The 20963-nt window shown below is 39.5% G+C and overlaps 1 protein-coding gene across 7 annotated transcripts in view; it reads right to left on the bottom strand.

The window, feature by feature from the left end:
• The window catches only part of camta1a (calmodulin binding transcription activator 1a), a 380235-nt gene that overhangs the window by 209937 nt on the left and 149335 nt on the right, over positions 1–20963 (bottom strand). For all 7 annotated transcript variants that reach the window (XM_047807177.1, XM_027170434.2, XM_047807178.1 and 4 more), the window contains one exon: positions 12027–12094. In XM_047807177.1, coding sequence (XP_047663133.1) covers positions 12027–12094 — 68 coding nt within the window. The remainder of the gene's footprint in view (positions 1–12026; positions 12095–20963) is intronic.

Here is a 20963-nt window from a genome sequence, read left to right as displayed (position 1 = left end):
ATTAAGGGAATAGTTACCTAAAGAAACGAACTACCTTAAATTCAATTAACCTGTTGTTTTTCCAGGTTGGACTTCATTTTGTAATAGTTTATGTGGGTACAATTTTTTAAAGGAATTATTTTATTTATTTATTTGTTTGCTTGTTTTTATACGATTTATGTAAAGGTTTTTCAGGTCTTCACTGGGTTTTCATAACACCTTCATAAACACTGCATGAATCTTTTATTAAGCTACACTGGAGAATTTATATCTAACTGTTTGAGAGTGTAATAAAGTAACAGTAACATTACATACATGGAGCTTTGAGACGTGAAATATCCAACTGACAGCTTTTCTTCAAGGAAATGTGTTTATCTGCTTTATATAGGAGCATAAAATATTTTCCTTCATTAAAATAAATGAATTAAAAGAAAAAATACTATGAAGCACCAGTACAAAACAAGCTGACGTATTTAGGAAGCACGGATACTTCAGTCGAATTAATGTTTTTCTTTTTTTTTTCTTTTAGTAATAATATATTAGTAATAATGAACTAATTTGCTATTTATAACAGACAAAATCTTACTGCATAAAAACCTTTGTGCACAACTTAGAACACTCATCAATGCATTAATGATTTATAAATGTGATGCTTATAAATGTGTTACAAAGCCTTAATTAAAATACCCTTTAAATAAAGTATCAAATTTATCATAAACTTGCATAATTTTATTATTTTTTTTAAACAATACCATTTAGTATCTTTCGTTGCCCAATACTGGGTCTTCAGTTTTTTTTATTTATTTTATTTATTTTTTTTCCAAATGACTGCCATCTCAAATGACTGCCATCAAATGACGGCCATTCTTCTGTGGAGGTACCGAATAAATTATCTTAACTAAATTTGGCTCTAATTTTTGTGCTTAAATAGAAGATGTGGGGAGAACAAGACTGGCACTAGTTCTTCTATATCAGTGTGGCGTGTCACAGCTGTGTTTGTACACTCTCCTCTGGAACTCGGCATCTCTTACACAATTACAATCAAGACGTTTAATGATGCAGGTTTCCTTCATAGAGTGCACACACATCCACCGTTTACCATAAAGTGGTTCAAAGGAGAGGTTTTGCAGTATGTGTATAATGTGTGTGTGAGTGTATGTGTGGGTCCACCACACTTCACTTCCTTTCCACATGCTCACACAGGCACGCTGTGTTCTTCCTGTGTCTCTCCCCTCAGCTGGAGATCCACAGACGGCACACAGGAACAGGGAGCACACGGACATCTGAGTGTGTGTGTGCGAATGTGTGCGTACAGATCTGCTGGTGAGTCATGAAGTGCTCTGGAAAGGATCCAGGCCCTATTTTTCTCTCATTCTCTTTACATAACATACACCATGCACCCCACGGCCTGGCTATATGTCCTCTCCGCTTTGGGGCAGAGTGTGTGACCATGCCAAGGTTCTCCGAGCCAGGAGAGAGTGGGCACGCTGGGTGCTGCGTACTTGCCAAACACAAGGCCTCTTCCAGCTAATCAGAATCTTCCTGTATCTTCCGGGAACTTTCCAGAAAGCAACCTGGGCATCTCAGCATATGCTAACAGGACAGCAGCCTGCAGCCCTGCGGGTCACGGAGCGCTGAAAATAGGGATATCTGCATAAATACGGCTCTATTAAGGACAAGGTTGATGAGCAAGAAACAAAAGGGTGAAGGTGAGTGTGAGAAAGACCTAATGTAAGTTCACACTTTACACCTGGCTCTGTCTTGCTCCTGGGTCGAGCTGAAAGGCAGCCAGTGCCGTGTGCACTGGTGCAGAAGGCCTAATTAAATTAAGTCTTTATTATCACACTGCAGTGGCAGCACTTCTCCCCGTTTCAGTCCGCTTGGCTAACACTTTCTCCTTGAACACCTGCTTGACATCAGCTTCCCTTCCCCACCTATTTATTCAGCCGTCCCCTCAGGCAGGGAGCCCTGGCTGGCAAAAACCACCACCCCAACTCCCCCCCTTTAGCGCCGTGTAGTGCTTCTCGCTTTTTTAATTGTGCCTGAAACTCTTTACATTAACCTCTGTGGTCGAGGCCCAGTGGTAAACAAAGCAGCAGCATGCTGAGCCCTTCCCCACTGGCTGCAGCAGTTTGAGATATTGAGAGACCGTGGACAAGTTACAAACTGTTAATGGCAGTTTAAAATGTTCGTCTCCCTACTGTGTTTGCCTGGCAAAACAAACTCCACAAAGTGGAACAGTATGTTAGTAAATGATGGCCTGGCTGGGAATGAATTCTGAACCACAGTCAAAGTTCCTGAGCCAAGCATTTCAGTTAATCTTCAGAGTGGACGCATTTTCTCACCCAGCTTTAAACGTACAACAATTTTTTTTTAATCTGTCAGTTGTCTTCATCATTCCATGAGCTTTGTCTCTATTCACTATAGCTTTTTTTCTTTTTTCCTCATGTCATTTCTCTCCTTCACTTCCTACAGCATCAGAAGCCCCCCTCCTCCTTTCCTTAACCGCATCTATCATAACTCGCTGCATCTCCATTTCATTCACTCTGCGTTTTTTTTTCTTATCGACATGTTTCCATTTTCCAGCTCACTTTCACTCCATCACCTTCACTCTCCCCCCTGGAGCCATTTTTCATCTGCTCACTTTCTCTTCCACTGTCTTTTCTCCAGTCTCCATGCTGTTCCTTGCCAGCGGGTAACACACTTGCCCTTGGACAGGCCCTGGGCTCGGTAGCTCCTGTTTTAGGCCGGTGTGTTTTTTAGTCCAGGTAGATTAATAGGGGAGGTGGTGTGATGACGTCAGCCATGCCAGGGCTCTTCAGGCATACTGATGTAACCAAAAGAGTTAATGCTGCCAAAAGTTGGCAAGAATTACTCAGTCGTTCTTATATGTCTATATGTGTGAAAATATCTGCCTGTCTGTCAAATATCTACCTTAACACCATGTCAGTGATGTTTATAACTAATGTACTGTAGTGATAATAAATTTATGATTAATTTCATAGCATACACAATTTGTATATTTAACCCATCACTGGCCCTTGATTGTGCTTTGGATGCTTTTATCGAAAGTAAATTATAACTGAGTAGTTGAGGTTTAAGAATCTTATGAACAGTGTTCATAACTCATAACTTACTCACAGTCTTCTACTAAATTGATATCCAAATATACTGTACTCTAGTTAAAAGTTAACATTTAATACTTCAAAAAGGCAAAGAAATTAATCAATGTCAAATAACTCAAATAAAATGTATTATTCAGTATTATTGTCCATGTTTAATGTGCTTCTTCCCCCCTCTTTACTGTCTTTAAAGTATTTTTTTTTTTTATCTTTTTTATGATGCATTAGAAGTACGGTTCTTGTATAATTTATCTCATATTTATACCCTTAAAGATTGTACACAGTTCAGGCAAACTACACTGTATGAAAATCAAAACATTAATCTACATGTATGTGTTTAGTAAAACCCGATAAAATGATGACTAAATCCCATAAATATCACAAAAATCATAAAAGTCAGTTATTGTATTGCAAACGTCATTTCAGACAAATGAAGACAGTAAGCATTGATCATTCACGATGATCATATTTCAGGCAGCATTTTATTGCTCATTTTATAGGCAACAACATTGCGCAACTGTAATAAATAAATAAATAAATAAAAATAAAGATGAAAACAATAACTTGTCTCTCCAAGCCAACCTCATGTGCTAACTATCACCTCAGCAGGAGTCTCAATGGAGTGCCTCCTCCTTTTATACTTGTCTCTTCTCTCTCCCTGTGGTACTCTATGAATGCCACAAACCATGAGCCACAAGCATGTGACAGCATGTAGTCCCTCAGTGCAGTACAGAGACAGCACAAGTCTGCATTACACACTTACTCTCCATCCAGACATCCATGTACACCTACGGTATGACCAGAGAGCATGCTTCCACTTAAACAGAGACATAATCAAGCAATCGCCCAAGCTGCACTTCTCACACTCACATACAACTGTACACATTATTCATTTAGTAGCCTTATGGCATTTATGTGTGTGTGTGTGTGTGTGTGTGTGTGTGTGTGTGTGTGTGTGTGTGTGTGTGTGTGTGTGTGTGTGTGTGTGTGTGTGTTGTCATTGCTTTGGCACTGCCTATGGGACAACACTGCTGCAGCAGGTTTTAATAAAAGCTGTGTCTTTGGGAATGCTCTGCTGGGAGCTGTGCTGTGTGAGAATGCTGTGAAGATGGTGTGTGTGTGTGTGTGTGTGTGTGTGTGTGTGTGTGTGTGTGTGTGTGTGTGTGTGTGTGTGTGTGTGTGAGAGAGAGAGAGAGAGAGAGAGAGAGAGAGAGAGAGAGAGAGAGAGAGAGAGAGAGAGAGAGAATTGCACTGGGACAAGGGGGTTGCTGACTCCAGTGTCATTGCAGGTCCTCAGAGGAGAGGCACTTATTGTTTGATCGTTTCAATATTCGGCAACAGCAGCAGTAGTAGCAGCAGTAGCAGCAGGCTCGACAGAGAAGTGCTCCACCTCTCCCCTCTTTCCTCCCATCTCTCTCACTCCTTCTCACTCATTCAGCATGCATTACCATTCCTTTACTTTTCAGCACATCACATAACACGACACATAAACGCCCAGTCGGCGATCCAGTTGATATATCTTCTCTGTAACTCGCTATGTTGTCATTCTTCACTTAACTGATGTGTTAGACTGCCAAAAAAAAGTACTAAATGAATCGGAAAAAAAAAAAAAAAAAATCAGGCTACGGAAAACATTCTCACTGAAATAATTTATCAGGTTAGAAGAGATCTAGAAATCACCCGTTCTCAGGTAACTCTCTCTATGTTCAGTAATCCATATGTTGTATATCTCTGTCCTGTATGTTACTTAAGCACTAAGAAATAGTATACTACAAAAAATGTTTTGCAAATTGTAGCACATTTTATGGGTTTTTTCTGTCTGAATTAATGTGTGACCACCAAAACATCATTTTAAATAGTTAACTAGTCGTGGCTGATTCCAATTATATGTGCAGTGGCCTGGGGAGACCTTTTACATGTTTAAATCTGCCACTAAATACAGAAATATATTTCTCTTTATTACATTTCCAGCATTTTAATATTTGGTTAGACCAAAAAGTGAAAAAGAAGAAAACTGCATTTAAATTTAATTCTGACTGTGGTGCAGAAGAACTGGGGATATTTTGACATCTGGTATCTGATTCCAAACTACTGCATGAACATATCGGACAACATGATCAAAGCCTCATATTCATTGTGTGAGGAAATCACGCTTAGCCAAATTATACCTATCTATTTCTATCTATTATTTTTATTTATTTTATTCACTGTGGTTAAGGTTCTGGGTTGTTGATCAGACGGTTAGGGTTCAATCCTCAGAAGTTGGGCCCTTGTGAAAGTCCCTTAACCCTCTCTGACCTAGGGGCACTCTATCATGGCTGACCCTGCACTTTGACCTTAACCAAAGATGAAATATGAGGGGGAAAAAAGCATTTTACTGTGCTGTAAAGTATATGTGACAAAAATAAAGGCTTCTTCTGGTTTGCTGAAGTATAATAATATGTTTCACACAGAAAATCTCAGTTTTTGTGAAAACCTTTTTGACTTTTGTATTTGGTGAAGGAAATTCAGACAGAGTAACATCTGAAACACAGAATCAAAGTCACTGTTACAAATCCTGCTCTCAAAAGCATCAGCTGTTTGTTTTGTCTCTTTTGGCCATGTGCATTTGTTCTTTCAAAAGCGTCAGACCTTTGTTTTGTCTGTTCTGGCCACGTGCATTTGTTCTCTCAAAAGCGTCAGATGTTTGTTTTGTCTGTTCTGGCCATGTGCATTTGTTCTCTCAAAAGCGTCAGATGTTTGTTTTGTCTGTTTTGGCCATGTGCATTTGTTTTAGATTCGTCCTGTCACTGCCCTGTTGTTTTCCTAATGTGTACACCTATGCCCACTCCTTAATTAGTTTCCTTATTCATCACCTCCAGCACCTTTATTTCTTCACAAAGTTTTATGCATTACTGAGCTTTGTTTTCTTTCTGTCTCCTCCTTGATATTGTTTGTGAGTATGGATTACCCCTTTTTGATATTGCCTGCATGTGAATTGACCCCTACACTGAACCATGATGATGAGTTTTGGACTGAGTTTTGGTCTGCTCATAATAAATCCCATGCTGAATTTACACACTCTCCACGCAGCACATTACAATGACTTTTTCCATTTAAAACGGATTCACTTTGTAAGGAATCTGAGAGAAATAACCTTGACATTTTGAGCCTATCACATTCAATATACGTATCATGAAAGGATGTAGCAGAAAATCTTGCTGCTAAGCAAGATAGATAGCTATCTGATTTAGCTAATGTTACTGAGAAGCAAATGTTTGTTATGAAATTTTATTACACTCACACAGATACAAACAAAACACTCATCTGTATGTGAATAATGTGCACTATCCTCTGCCAGTAGGTAGTTAACAAGCTGTCAAGCAAATTGAGATTGCAGGAGGTCACAAGGACCGTTGTAAATTGTATAGCTGTGCATATTCATTGGTTATATTCATATTCATTCATTTATTAGTGAAGCTGAAAGTGTAGAAATGTTCCTAAATTTCCTTGCTCATTAAACAAACATATTTGGCAATTACAGATTATTTTTTAATGGCTTAAAATTTCATAATGAGGGACACATTAACAAAGGTAATGAACAAATGAATCAACCATATGAAAGGCCACTAACACACCTAATTATTTGTAGATGAAAAAAACTTGCCAAAATGGCTCTATAAAAATTAAAGTATGTTTTGTGTGTATATAGAAAAGGTTTCTGAGCATCTGAAAATCAATCAAAGGAAAATACTTTTTTCTTTTTACTTCTTATTCACATATCTATAGTAAATTGTGCCTTTATGTTAAAACAATATTCTAGAAATGTATGCACATCCTAATTATTAATATCCATGGTCTAATTATCATAATATTTCAGCTGGGGCTAAATATAATACTACAGTAGGAAAAGCACAGCATGTTTTGGCCATTGCTGATATGGACAATGGTCTTAGTCACTGAGTCTCAGCGCTTTTCACACAGTCGACTTCATACTGCCCGCTTTAGCCATGCTGCTAAATCAGGCAGTGGCCTTGGCTTTCATTAAACACCTAATGCAGAGCTCTCCCTCTAATGGTAATGGAACGGAGGAGGCTGCCAGCGTAAATTAGAGTGTGCAGCCCGAGTTGGGAGAGATTTTTCTGGCCTTTGGCAGGTATGGCCTGAATTAGCTGTAGCATGCTGTTCCAGCAGTCAGCGTGAGAGCGCTTGTATTGATTTTAAACACTGTTGCACTTCCTATCTGAAAGGGAATGTGTATTACAGGAACTGAGCACATCATTCAGGGGGTGCTTAGCTTTTCTCTCTCAGCATGTTTCTGATTTATTTCTATTTTCTTATAATATAATTAAAATAGAAAGCATTGTTTATAAGCACATTGCAGTAAGCTAATTCTGTCTTGTCATAATGTTTGTTTGCCCATATTTGTATATTCCTGACTCCTAAGATCCATCAAATAGTTAAATTGGTCTCATTTTTTAAGCTGGAGCTTAAATTTATTTGTATACCATTCGCAGGAACATTTTTACACATAAGGTAAATTCTGGAAAGTCCAGTGTTTTCGAAAAAATGCGTTGTGACCTGTGACAGGCCCTGAGTTTGTATACATTTACAGTTAAGGAGACTAACTAACCTTTGATTGAAAGAGTTCAACATTATAGAATCATATTATTTATATCATTATTGACACAGATACACTTGACAGTGTAAAGTTCAAATTGCTTATTTATTTTGAACACTTACACACACTCACATACACACACAAATTCAATTAATATTTTGTGAAACTCAATCATTCCATATTCATTATCACAAATCCAGTCCAAATAAAACTAATCTTTCAATTAGGGCAAAAGAAAAAAGAAGGAAGTAAAAGAAGGAAGTGTTACCGTGTGTCTGTGATAGCTGATACACTGATACACTGCAGTGGCTGAGCTGTATTAGTGGAAAACTTCGAACTCTTATTTCTGGTGCTAAATGTAATAACATAGTTATTGAAATAGAAATCTGTCAGGAATGTCATTCAATTTGGCCTTTGAGAATATTTACACACATTTGAGAAATTATTGATAAATGAGGTAAATTGTGTGCATATAGTGAGTACTGGGAGATGGACAACAAGAATGAAAGCACTGATTTAAAAGCAGATGAAGACTCAAGGGAAAAATATCGAACAAAAGCAGAAATGATGTACTATTTATGTCAATATTTTCCCACCCTCACATTACAGCTGCACATTATGTATGTTTACTATGGCTGGATGTCAGAATTCTATTTTGAATATATATTTATTTCTTTATGTATTTCAGCATATAGCAACATCTTTTCTCTGTAGGCCAACTTTTTTTGGTCAAACAATCTCTTATTCTTTTTGCTCTTTCTATGGCCTGAGGTTGTTACATGTTCCCTCCATATACAAATATGTGTGTGGTGTTTATGTGTATGTGGGTGTGTGTGTATTTGTGTGTGAGCCCACAGGCTGTGTCTCCATCCGTAACCTACTACATATCTATTACCACCTCCAAGGATTGCTGAGCTCTCTGTTCTCTGACTGTAGGTGGGGGCAGGCTTCGTCTTGCCTGTGGAGCGCTGGAGCAAATGAGCTGTATGAAGACACGTTCTAGGACAAAATGTGCCTATGACCTTTCAACCGTGACCTTGCACAAAGATCCATGGGCAAAAATCGCTTAGGGTCTGTCAATCAAAGTCACTGCAGGCAGGTAAGAAGTTGCTTGGTCAGACCTGGTGCAATATAACAGAGCCTATCTATCCATCCATCCATCCATCCATCCATCCATCTATCTATCTATCTATCTATCTATCTATCTATCTATCTATCTATCTATCTATCTATCTATCTATCTATCTATCTATCTATCTATCTATCTATCTATCTATCTATCTATCTATCTATCTATCTATCTATCTCACATTACAACTTTCAAATGATTAAAGGAACACTCTAGCATTTTGCAACTCGATGCCGATATGAAAATGTAATAGATTTCCCTGCTGAGAAAAGAACACATTCATTTGAAACACTTATGACGAAATTAATGGGGAGAAAACACTCTGACGTCCACTCAAAACTGTCCATATCCCATTTTCTACTAATGCTAGAGCAAGTATTTCTATTTACTATCAATATGCCATGAGTCCTACAGAACATTGTCGGTAACAAGTGAATCTTCCCTTCGAACAAGCTTCAATTAAATTTCATTTCATTCCATTTCACAGAATTCTACACCTACACCTCTTCCTGGTCATTACACATTTGCTTCACTTGCGTTAAATAGAGATTAGGTGTAAAAAACACTGGAGTGTAGCTTTAATATTAAAGCGATGGGTGATGTGAGACGAATTCAGTGCACACTCATTTGCAAGAACTACTATAAATTCTGTGAGCATCATCATCATCATCAACATCATCATCATCATCATTCTTAAGTCTCCCCCAACCTTATGTCCTGAAAGTATAATTGTACTACGAGCAAAAGAGACACATAACAATTATAAAATGCATGTTCTATAAAGAAGACTTATGCAGTGTGACCTTCACTCCATATGCTGTGTGAATGGGTCTGTTTGAACACCCCCTACGGCCAGGAATAAATGTACAACATCGAATCCCGTGTCAGTAATAAATGAATGAAGAGAAACAGACTTGATTTCACTTTTTTTGTGGCTATGCTAAAAAGCCAAGAGGGTGCTCTCTACCTAATTTTCTGCAATTATACAAGGAAATGTCTTATAATTGGCACTTTCTTTATGCCTGCCCATTATCGATGTCCCTTACAGGCATGGAGGCATAGAGAAAATTGGCTGGATGTTGCAGGACCCATAGTCCATTTGCACATGAATGAGGTTTGTTAATAAGAGTAGACTGAGAGAGAGAGAGAGAGAGAGAGAGAGAGAGAGAGAGAGAGAGAGAGAGAGACAGACAGACAGACAGACAGACAGACAGACAGACAGACAGACAGACAGACAGACAGACAGACAGAAGGAAGTGTGTGTGTGTGTGTATCTGTGTGTGAAGGAAGAGTAAGTGAGAAAGCACTGAGACTTGTGGTCAGTTATTATTTTATCTGTGGCAGTCTGCACTCCCTGGATGAAGCTAGAAGGGAAGGATGTAAGCAAGGAAGCGAGTGGTGCTCAGAGTCTGGCACAGCGGCAGCGGGGCCCAGAGCTGTCTAATAGGCGAAGAGCGGCCGCTGCTAATTGGGAGTGAAGCGCAGATTCGTCACAGAAGGAATAGAGAGACTGTGTGTGTTTGGGTCTGTTTCTGTTCTGCTATTCTACAATATTAACTTGCAAGACAGAAGACAGGAGGCTTGTGTCCGGGGTAGAAACACACACATGCTCAGCATTGCAAAATAATACCCCATAAGACACAATGCATAATATGGTAAAGGAGGGAGGGGGAAGAAATAAAATTTTGTCATCAGCTCTTCAACCTATAATAACCCCTCTCTCTCTCTCTCTCTCTCTCTCTCTCTCTCTCTCTCTCTCTCTCTCTCTCTCTCTCTCTCTCTCTTTGATGAAGCTCACACACATTGTTTTGTTCCTGATACCATTTATTCACAGCAACCCTGCTCGCTTTTCATCATGTATATAACATAAAGATTAGTTTTCTAAATTAAAAAAAAACAAAAAAAGCACACAGGCTGCATTCTGTTAGACTACAGAAATGTGGCCCTGGGTCATGGCTGATCTCTGGCATTACCATTGCCTTTGCAAATGGCTGAAATAAAACGTGTATAAAATACTGTATTTTGCGAACATGTTTTTGTAAAGGGGCAGGAGATGAGCAGTGCTACTTTAGTGGATGATGGTGGCAAATGCTAACGGTCTGGTGAATGATGGTTAATGTTAGTTATCCCTCAAAAAGGAAGACTAAATCATAAAAGGTTAAAGAGTCAAATAGTTTTTTTGGAGCATTTCTAAAGCATTTCTGACCCATACACTAAGAAGAAACACCAGGCTGGGTTTTATTTCATTCCTTAGAAGTCAGTCAGAGGTTTATTCAATTGCCAGAAGGTACCGGTGTGATCTTTGATCTGTTTCTGATGTGTGTACCTGCTCTACAAATCAATTTGTACGATAACACCATGACACAATTCAGCCATTCTGTTACAAATAAATCAAAACCCATGCTACTATCACCAAATACACCAAATGGTTCCAAATATGCTATTTAACTAAATAAGAAAAACCATCTTTGCTTAAGCTAAGCTGTATCGTGCTGCCATCTTAGCTCTGACACTTTACCTGAGATCATTTACAAAGAATGATGTGTAGTTAATTCATTTCAAACTCACACATTCAGACAAGAAAGCTCCACTGGCCCATTTCATTATCATTTTCAGAAGAATTTTATCTGGAGACACACAGACTGAGAGCTAGCAGATACCTCTGGCTCCACAGGTCTTGAGTACAGTACGACTTAAGCATGTGTCAGACCTGCACATTTCATCAGTTACTTTGCAGTGAGCGATCGGTTGCAAATGTTCTCACACAAACACACACTCACAGAAATCTCCATTTCTTCCTCATTCTGCACACCATGGACAGGTCTTGTCTCACACTTTTATCTATTAACAAGCGGGTAATTTGCAGCTAGATACGAACACATTAGCATGGTGTTAACAGAGCAGATGAGAGTGAAGCTATGTGCTAAGAGCTTTGCTAATAGGCTATTTGGAGTTATTAGTCCGCATTAATATTCCATTACCTGTCAGCACTCACTCAAAGAAAGGAGTTAATCTTTTGAAACTGCCATGAATGGCTACTAAATCTAACACCCAACTTTTAAAACAAGGCAGAATCTCAAGTGGGTGATTAGAAGAAAGTCCATTTAATAGTCACATTTCAGCCATGAAACATGATTGTGGAAATTGTGAAAATATAAGCTCCTGCCTTTATCCAGAAAAAATATATAAGCCTTACCTTGTTTTAGGGGATGTTGTTAACCATTCATCATGCTTCTCAAAGGTTATCAAGTAAGCTGCGATTTCCTGCGAGAGACGAAAAACAAAAAAGCATGTAGACAGATGTTGCACTTACACAATAACAATCACAGCTTTTTTTAACACTTGCTTTAACAAGGTGGAACATATGGATTTATAGTGAAATAAGAAAGGCCTTATGGGATTTCCATTCAGAATATCATGTAAAAGTAAATGAAATGGCATGAAACAAAGACATTTAGTCCACAATTATCAGCAAACTGAGATAAAGTGCCTTCAGGCTCTGATCAAAATCAACAGGCATGAGAAGAAAACGGTGTTTGCTATTCAGCCAATAAGAATTGTATGCACAGACAATGTCTCTCAGCTTCAGTAACACAGTCTGATATGTCAAAATATCAGTCTCCAGTTGAGTGGAGTTGATCTCATTCAGGTGCAGCTGTCACAGCACAAAGAGGACCAGAGGAAGTCTGAACTATGTGCTATTATTTCTCTGCAAAGTTAATCATGGTAAATCAAAGGAGGCTAGGCCTGAAAGACAACCGCATGATTACTTGTGACAGGAAACCATTCACTTCTCACCCAGGGCAATTGTCATTTTGCTCAAACCAAGAGAGCAGAGAAAACAACAAGGGTGACTGATGTTATCAACACAAATCAGATTATTCACCATTCAGCCTCATTATACTCTATTATGTAAAAAGGAAAGACAGAAAGTGGGCAAAAATACCAACAAGATTCTCATGATTTAAACAGCATCTCTTCAGATCAAAATTTCTGACAGCAGTCACATTGTCTCTGACAAACTGAATGCGAGTGAAACCAAGCGCGTTTGCACCACGCTGACAGCTCACCACAGTAAGAAGCTGGTGACAGTACAAGGGGAAAAGTTCATTCTTCTGTGATCTCCTCATTCATTCAGGAATTTGTGGAATTCTTTCAGTCGAAAGCAAAACAGATGTTTTGAAAAGATCCAAAGTCGGACAGCAGCAGGATCGTCACGTCGTATTTGGCATAGGATTGTGTTTTGCATAGTTCAATATTTTCTAATTTGCCCTTTATAATTCACTTAAATAATTAAGCAATTCTAATGTCTTAATTTGAAATACAATACATTTGTTTTCACACATATTTGACTAAGAGGTTTGCTCATGTAATCTAAATTAATTGCGTTGTGGTCAATATCCTCAGTGTATTTGATGCCGCCAAGATTTTAGCTTATTGATCTCATTTACCAATGAAAAATCATTAATAATAACACTGAATGCAATCCATTCCAAACGACCATAACGTATCGGCCATGAAATACACTAATGGGTCATGGCTGGCTCTCTTTACTATACATTCGGGCATGCTGGGCAACAGAGAAAACCAGAAGCACAGTTTCTGGAGGACCAAGATGCCCAGCTTGCCAAGGAAGTGGGAAGAAACCCAAGGTGCTGTCTGAGAAACCCGTGCATTCTGATTCATACCAGTTTTACTTTCATCATTGCTGAAGGGAGAGATGACATGATGAAATGGAGAAACCCTGCTGTGAAGATTTTTCTCTCTGAAAAGACTCATGTTCTCTGCCCTGGCAAAGAGAATGAGATGGGCATTTAATACCAGGGAGGAATCTTATAGAAGGCTGTGCATAAGTTATGAACTTTAATACTTTGTATCAAATACATTGTGGCAGAGAAGAAGGAGAAAGTTTACCAGGAGGACTCTTGAATAGTGCACTGGTAAGAAGTTCAACCTATTGACAAGAGAGTTCAAAATCTGTTAAAAGAATAACCTCCAGTGACTGGGGGTCCAAGCTCTCTGTGTAGCACCTTCCTCTCTCTCCTTATCAATCAGAGCTTGTGCATATGAACAAGATCACGTTCTTCCAAGCATGTTTAGCTGCCCTGTGATGTGGAATGATCAGCAGGTTGAAGCGATTTGGCTCTTGGTTTTATGCATCGAATAGGCTAACAAAGGGAACTACAGTAACTAATGTGCATGTCCAGGTATGAAAAAACCCTGCAGAAAGTTCTCAGTAATCTTGAAAACAGAGTGTCGGCATACACTAGCGATTCTATGGACAAATGCGGTGGAATTTGAGCTCTTAAAAATTAATTAAGGATTCAACCTTTTTCTGTCAATAGTGAGAGAGAAAGCCAGGGGCGAAGGTACTGGTGTGACCTTGAAGCCCATTAGAGACCCCTACACACACATCTCCCTTTACATTGCTCATGCATTAAAAGTCAACACGTCGACCTCAGTGCAGAGGGATGAGAGCAGAGGCCTGGTCCAGGAAATAAAAGCCAAGCCCAGCCCCACCGCTCCCCACCTTACTAACCTCCTCTCCGAACAGATGTCGAGGATTATTCCAAGCCCCCAATCAACCATAAAGGTGCAATAACCTTACAGCGCGAAAACAAACAAAAACAGAAGTGCCGCCGTTAAACAGCTGCAAGAGGCAAACTTTGTTGGGTGTTATAATGAGGGTGGCCTTGAGGGTGGGATGAAAGTAGGGTGCTAGCACACTTTCAGGTTAACTGGGAAAGGTTCTGTCAGTAGCTTACAAAAATTTTGTATGTTGATGGTGTATTTATGGCCAGCAACTGTCACCAGCCTCTGAACTTACTGTGCTGACCTTGCAGCTAGTGGCCACTCACTCAAATGTGATCTCTTCATTTCTGTCTCTCTCTTTTTCTCTTTCATGTAAGCTTTAGACATTTTATACAGCTGCAAAATAACTATCCTTAATATACTGTACATTTCACACATAACCGTAGCCATTACAAGTGCAAGTACTGATGCAAAGTATACGCATTATGAATTTATTCTAAAGGGTGTACATTACCATCTTAAAACAGCAATGGCCTGTCACTGACATGTCTAGGAGTCTGAAATGATCACAAACATCTATTCTAGCACTAGCATTGAAGAAATTGGAGATTTGACCTTGGTGATTAACAACCATGTATCTATCAAGAGTATGTATAAGAAATGCTTATTACAAAGCAAAGACTCAGCTTGCATGTAATTAATATGCTAAAATGTTCAGAAGCACTCTCCTTTGCCCTTCTTCTCTGTCTGAGATGTCATTTTGACATGTCATTTTCCAAATGCTTAAAATAAAGCCTATTAAAGGCACACATACATTATACCTCCAGAGGCTTATAAGACAAGAGACAACAACATTGTCTTCTCAATTTTCACTCCATCTGTCACTGTGGGCAGGTGTAAAGGATGTAGGTTCTGTCTTGGGCATGTCAGAGAGGACAAATATGGCATTTTCATATGAAAGGACCAACATATTTCCTCTTTTCAGGAAAGTAACATAAAGCAAAGCACAACTTAACCTGTCTGCTTTTTAAAGTAGAAAAAGAACCAGCAGGACATTTAACATTTCCTTTCTTTATGCAACTTGGATATAACTGGCTGGATAGGAAACATTTAATCACATCTTTCAGCTTCTGGAAGGAACTGCAATGTTTTTGTTGTCTCTTCAATAGCTTGTCTGATCTTTATAAAGAAAATGATAAAAGTTTCATAACTCTCCCTGTCTGGCAGTGATCAGTTAAAAACATCTGTAGCTGCCCCATTAAAAAGTAGATTGACTTTTTGGCATTTTCTCAGCAGGAATCTACGTCTGTAAACACATCCATAATGACTTGCTATCCTAGGAGCTGTTCCATACAATGTTCCCAGAAATGCGAGTCAAAGTTAGAGAAATGAATCTTTCCATTTGAATATCTGATGCAGCACTTCTGGATTATTTAATTTTGAAAATCTAAACACCTTGAGGGGGTGATGACAAAAATTGACATTTAAAAATGATCAAATGGTTTCATCATTCACAGACTGCAGTTGCACGGGTAGCATATGTCAGCCTCATTCTTTCAACCCACACTGCACTTCACTTCATTCTCCAAGACTCAGTGAGACACCAAAAAAGAGCACTGCAGCAAAACCCACTTTCATATTTCCACTTATCAGAAAGATACCAATAAGATCCATATCTCTTGCAATTAAAGTAGGGTAATTTTTCAAATATTAAAGAAATTTTCTAGAAAACAAAAAAAAGTATAAACAAATAAATAAATAAATAATCACACCAAAAAATTGGGTAAGAAATTTAGTATTTCACGTATCCAAATGGATATTGGATTGTTACTGTTATCAGCACTCCATGCCGTGCATGATTCTGACCTTGCCCTGTACTTGAAAGATGGGATTCTTGGCAGGAGGGGCAGAAAGTGAAAAAGAGAAGAAGAGCCTCACATCTGACTGCGCTCCCCAGGATCCTTTGCTTTTGCTGGAAAGTGAGGTCATCCGATATTTCCTCCAGGGCAGCCCATGAAAGCGACCTGGCTGGTAGAGGGTGCAAATGGATTTGCGAGGGGACAGTGGAGAGGATTGTGCTACCCAGGCCATCCCCTGGGGCAAATAGGGATGCAATTAGGCATACGAGAGAGAAATCTCAAGGAGGGATAGTGAGGATGTATGTGGGAGGATGGAGAGGTGAGAGGTAAATGAGCGTGAGAGAGGGAGATGTGCTATGGATCAAAAACGATGCAGAAGGATCAGTAAAGGTCAAGGGCTTCGGAATAAGCCACAAAGCCTTGTACTCACAGCAGAGCTCATTAAACACAAGCACGCGCATTTGCTTAGCAAGATGTGGTGTATATATCAAAATATGTTCTTTCCTTTAAGAGCAAAAGTGTAAGGCTGCTTTCTTATTCAATTTTTTTTTAGTCTTGTTTAAGATTTCTAAACTAGATTCCTTGCACCTTACAAAAAAATGTATTTGATATTTATTGAAGGAGATTTGACATTTATAATTCTACTGACTACAAGTGAGCCCAATAGACAGTAGGATAGTAAGGACAGAGACAACAGAAGCACTGTACCTTCTAACAGCTGCAGTTGTCAACTGCTGGCATGGCATGTTGCTGCTCTACGAGTCCCAAAACAGGGTTAAAATGCCATCCTCTCCTATGCCATGCCAATTATTCTGTGCACTGGCTGTCTAGGGGAAGCTGTGACGAGAACCAGGGGCCACAGGTTTCATTTTACAGCCCCTCTATTACCACCCACCTACCAAATTTTTAAGCCCATGATGCTCTATGTCTCAGCATCACCTCTTGCCAAGAGGTTTTGGCCATCAAGCTGCCGACTAAACAGAAAGCACCAGGATGTGTTGTGCACAGCGAGCCAATTTGCAGCATGGAGAGAACCCTTCAGCATGGTGGAAGCATCTGCCCTGGAAAAAAAGGCAGGTGGAATACATCTCTGGGACACAGGAGACCCTTTTCTCTGCTTTAAAAACCAAGTCTGTTTGCTCTTTACCTTCACCTCTGCATTTAAAATTTGTAGTGCTATACCTATTTTCCAGAATAAAAAACAATACAGGAGGACGTGCTCCAAATGTCTTCATTACAGGCAAAGTATGATAAGGCTGGGATCAATTCTAAATCGAAATTAAAAAGCTTAGATGTTTTTTCCAGCTGGTGGTCAGTTCTTAGCTTGGTACACACCATCTCCCTAAGTCTCACAACATTCTGTATGGGCATACTTATTCTTCTTACATGCACGACTCCCATCAGTGTGACCTTTTGTTTCCATGGCCTGAACTCAAACTGCTCAAACTGCAGTAACAGGGAGATGTAGGGGAATGGAGAGGGAGGTGAGGTGCCTCTGTAAAGATCAACAGAGCGAGTGTTGGCACCTGGTGAAATTGCCTCGTCGCTGATAGTAGGCTCACCCTTTATGATTCAAATGAAACTGTCCATTTAGAAAGCATCATCATTGTTTAATAATCACCACTATCACCAAGTCTGTTTCATTATACTGTATAACTACCTTCAACAGGTTAAAGTAGAGCTGCACAAAAATGGTATTAGAATTCTTTATTAGAATTGTTTTTTCAAGCCAAGTCAATACAGCAACACTTTTAGGCAGCACACTATTTCTCAATGAACTTACATATGCATGCTGAGAATCTACAAAAGTCAAAGGAAACAGTGAAAATCTAATCTATGAGTGAGAAACCTAATTTATAACTTCAAAATCTGACAAACTTAATGTTAACCTATGTGCATATGATCTGCACAACAAAGCTTTCCAACCCAAACTAGCCTACACGTACAGTATAAGGCATTAAATGGATATTGAGGGTTGTGTGTGTGTGTCCAATAACACAGGGATGTATAGACACAGATATATATAAGAGAATGAGCAGTTCTTTTCCTGGGACACAATAGGACACTCTAGTCCCACATTCAGCGATGGAGTGGCTCATTTGTATCCGTCTGCTATACACTTCCCCTCTCTGCTTCTCCACAGGGAGCAGTCAAGTTCACATCCCAGAGTCCTGTGGCGGTCTCCTCCAATGCGTCCTAGCATCTACACCCAGAGTCCTCTATAATCATACCTAGCCTTCCTAACATCACAGCATCCACCATCCAGCCTATCCACCAAGTGTTACCAAATGGGCATGCTGCCAAGATCGATTTCCTGAACAAGAGTAGCAAATTCCTGAACAAGAGTGGAATATCTGAGGTGCTCTCCACCAACGTGTCCTCCCATCTACAGTCAGAGTTGTCTTGCTTATTCCTTAAGTATAAAATCAACCCCCTATAATAATGTCTACAGCAGGGACTCTCCGCTACCTAACATCTCAGCATCCACCACTCAGCACATCCACCAGATGTTACCACATGGGTATGTTAACCAATCTCATTTCCTCAACAAGCACTATAAATTCCTGAACAAGTGAGGTTTATCCTGCACTGCTGTCCTCCAGTGTGCTCTTATATCTACATTCAGAGTCCTTATCTTGCTTAAAGCAGGAATTCTCCCCTTCTTAACATCTCAGAATTCACCATACAGCCCAGACACCAGGTGTTACCAAATGGGCATGCTGCCAAGACTGATTTCCTGAACAAGCGTAGCAAATTCTTGAACAAGCATAGTATATCTGCATTGCTCTCCACCAATATGTCCTCCCATCTACAGTTAGAGTTGTCTTTCTTATTCCTGAAGCATGAAATCACCTATAATAATGTTTTACCATCTACAAATCAGAACATCTGTCAAAAATGTATCACATGGGAATGCTACCATGGCCTAAGCCTGAGCACAGTTGTTCAGTTCTCTGAGTTCCTGTGATGCTCTCCTCTGGTGCTTCTTCACATCTGTGCTCACAGTAGTTACCCTGTATCAATCAGGACATGCAAACAAACTTGACCAGGCTACTACTACTGAAGTGTGTGTGTGTGTGTGTGTGTGTGTGTGTGTGTGTGTGTGTGTGTGTGTGTGTGTGTGTGTGTGTGTGTGTGTGTGTGTGTGTGTGTGTGTGTGTGTGTGTGTGTGTGTGTGTGTGTGTGTGCTTGGGGGACGACGACTCTCTTTTATCTGACATTTTCTTTTGTAGATTTCTTCAGAACAAATATTGTATATCTGTAAAATCATGAGCTGAAAAAATCTTGCTTAAAATGTACATCCAATATATTTGCTGATAACTAGTGTTCCCTAAAGTATGCACTTGTAAAAAGCTGTTTTTCTGCTATTAGTACACAAAAAGCAATCAAATCTGTCTTCACTTCATTTGGACATAATGGTAAAAAAAAATCCATTCTCTTTTCCTTCTGCATTATCTCCTCAAACTACCAATTACTTAAAAAGTAGCCCTAATTCTGCCTTTCTGTCTGCAGCCTGGCTCTGGCTGTAATCCCTATGAGACAGGCTCGTTTTGGGGGATCATGAGCCAGAGTGAGATGTGAATCTCACTGTCATTGAGCCTCACTGAAGAGAGTCCCCATGGGCTGATGGGTGATAGATTCAGGGAGAGACAAAAGCGCTTCCAAAGCCCCATGCTCCCTATTACTGACACAGCTGAATCTCCTCCATCAAAGATTCCTGTCTTTGTGACCTCCTCTCTCTCCCCAGGCCCAACCAGTAGGCCTTGCCCTTGGCTTTGTGCAATCTGCCAGCTTGTTTATTTCAGTCAGCCAGAATCAATTAATGCTGAATTATCCTGTGATTTTCACCAGTCAGTGGTGCAAATGACTGCCCTTGCGTGAAACCAAATGACTACTCTTGCATGAAACCAATTTCAATTTTTTTTGGTCTGAGCACTGCCCAGAACCATCCACTGGGCTCTCTGTAAAATTACACTGACCTGCCATTGCAGGTCAGGTTGATGGCTAAAGTGTTGTGAGTATGTATTTAATCTAGTCCAAAATGTGTTGAAAAACAAGTGAGAAGCACATTAACCTATTTACACCTTATTGTAGCATGGAAGCTGTTTCTTGAAATTCCAGTCTCATTCTTGTTTTCATCTGGTGTTCACATTGTCTAGATACTGCACAATCTCTAATTGGGTCTCATTTCTCCTGTGCAATATGCAAATGTGCTAGCTAGCTAGGTAGAGTATGGGAAGTCAGCCAGCTGTCAGCATGCCAGGAGTTGGATTGCACAGAGATTATTTTCTTGTATAGCCTGTACTTCATTTTTTCTCCATGGGAGAAAGACTGTTATCTATTAGCAAACTACATAAATGATGACAGGTCCTGTTAGAAGCAGCGTTTTTAACTAGTTAAGGTTTTATACTGTGAGAAGGGTACTTCCTGTCTACCGATGGTCAGCTACAACAATATAAGTCTCTATTTGATGGTCTGACTGATGTGATCTGATTCTGATCATGCTATGAATGACTGTTTGACTCTAATGCCGCATTTACAATTTGAGATCCAGAAAGCTGGATCTCCAAAAATGCATGTTCATTTAAGAGCCTAACGTTTATACCAGCAGTCGACCATTAGAATCAATAAATGGGTGTTGTGGGAGAATACCATTTAGTTTCATTTCTACAGAAGGTATTACTAAAATACTCAGAATAAAATTGTACTGACAGGAAAAATGTGCCAGTTACAGGAAGAAG

The sequence above is a fragment of the Tachysurus fulvidraco genome, chromosome 23 (assembly GCF_022655615.1).
Source record: "Tachysurus fulvidraco isolate hzauxx_2018 chromosome 23, HZAU_PFXX_2.0, whole genome shotgun sequence".
Lineage (NCBI taxonomy): Eukaryota > Metazoa > Chordata > Actinopteri > Siluriformes > Bagridae > Tachysurus > Tachysurus fulvidraco.
Note: the sequence above shows the minus strand (reverse complement) of the source record. Positions and strands in the feature narration are given on the sequence as shown.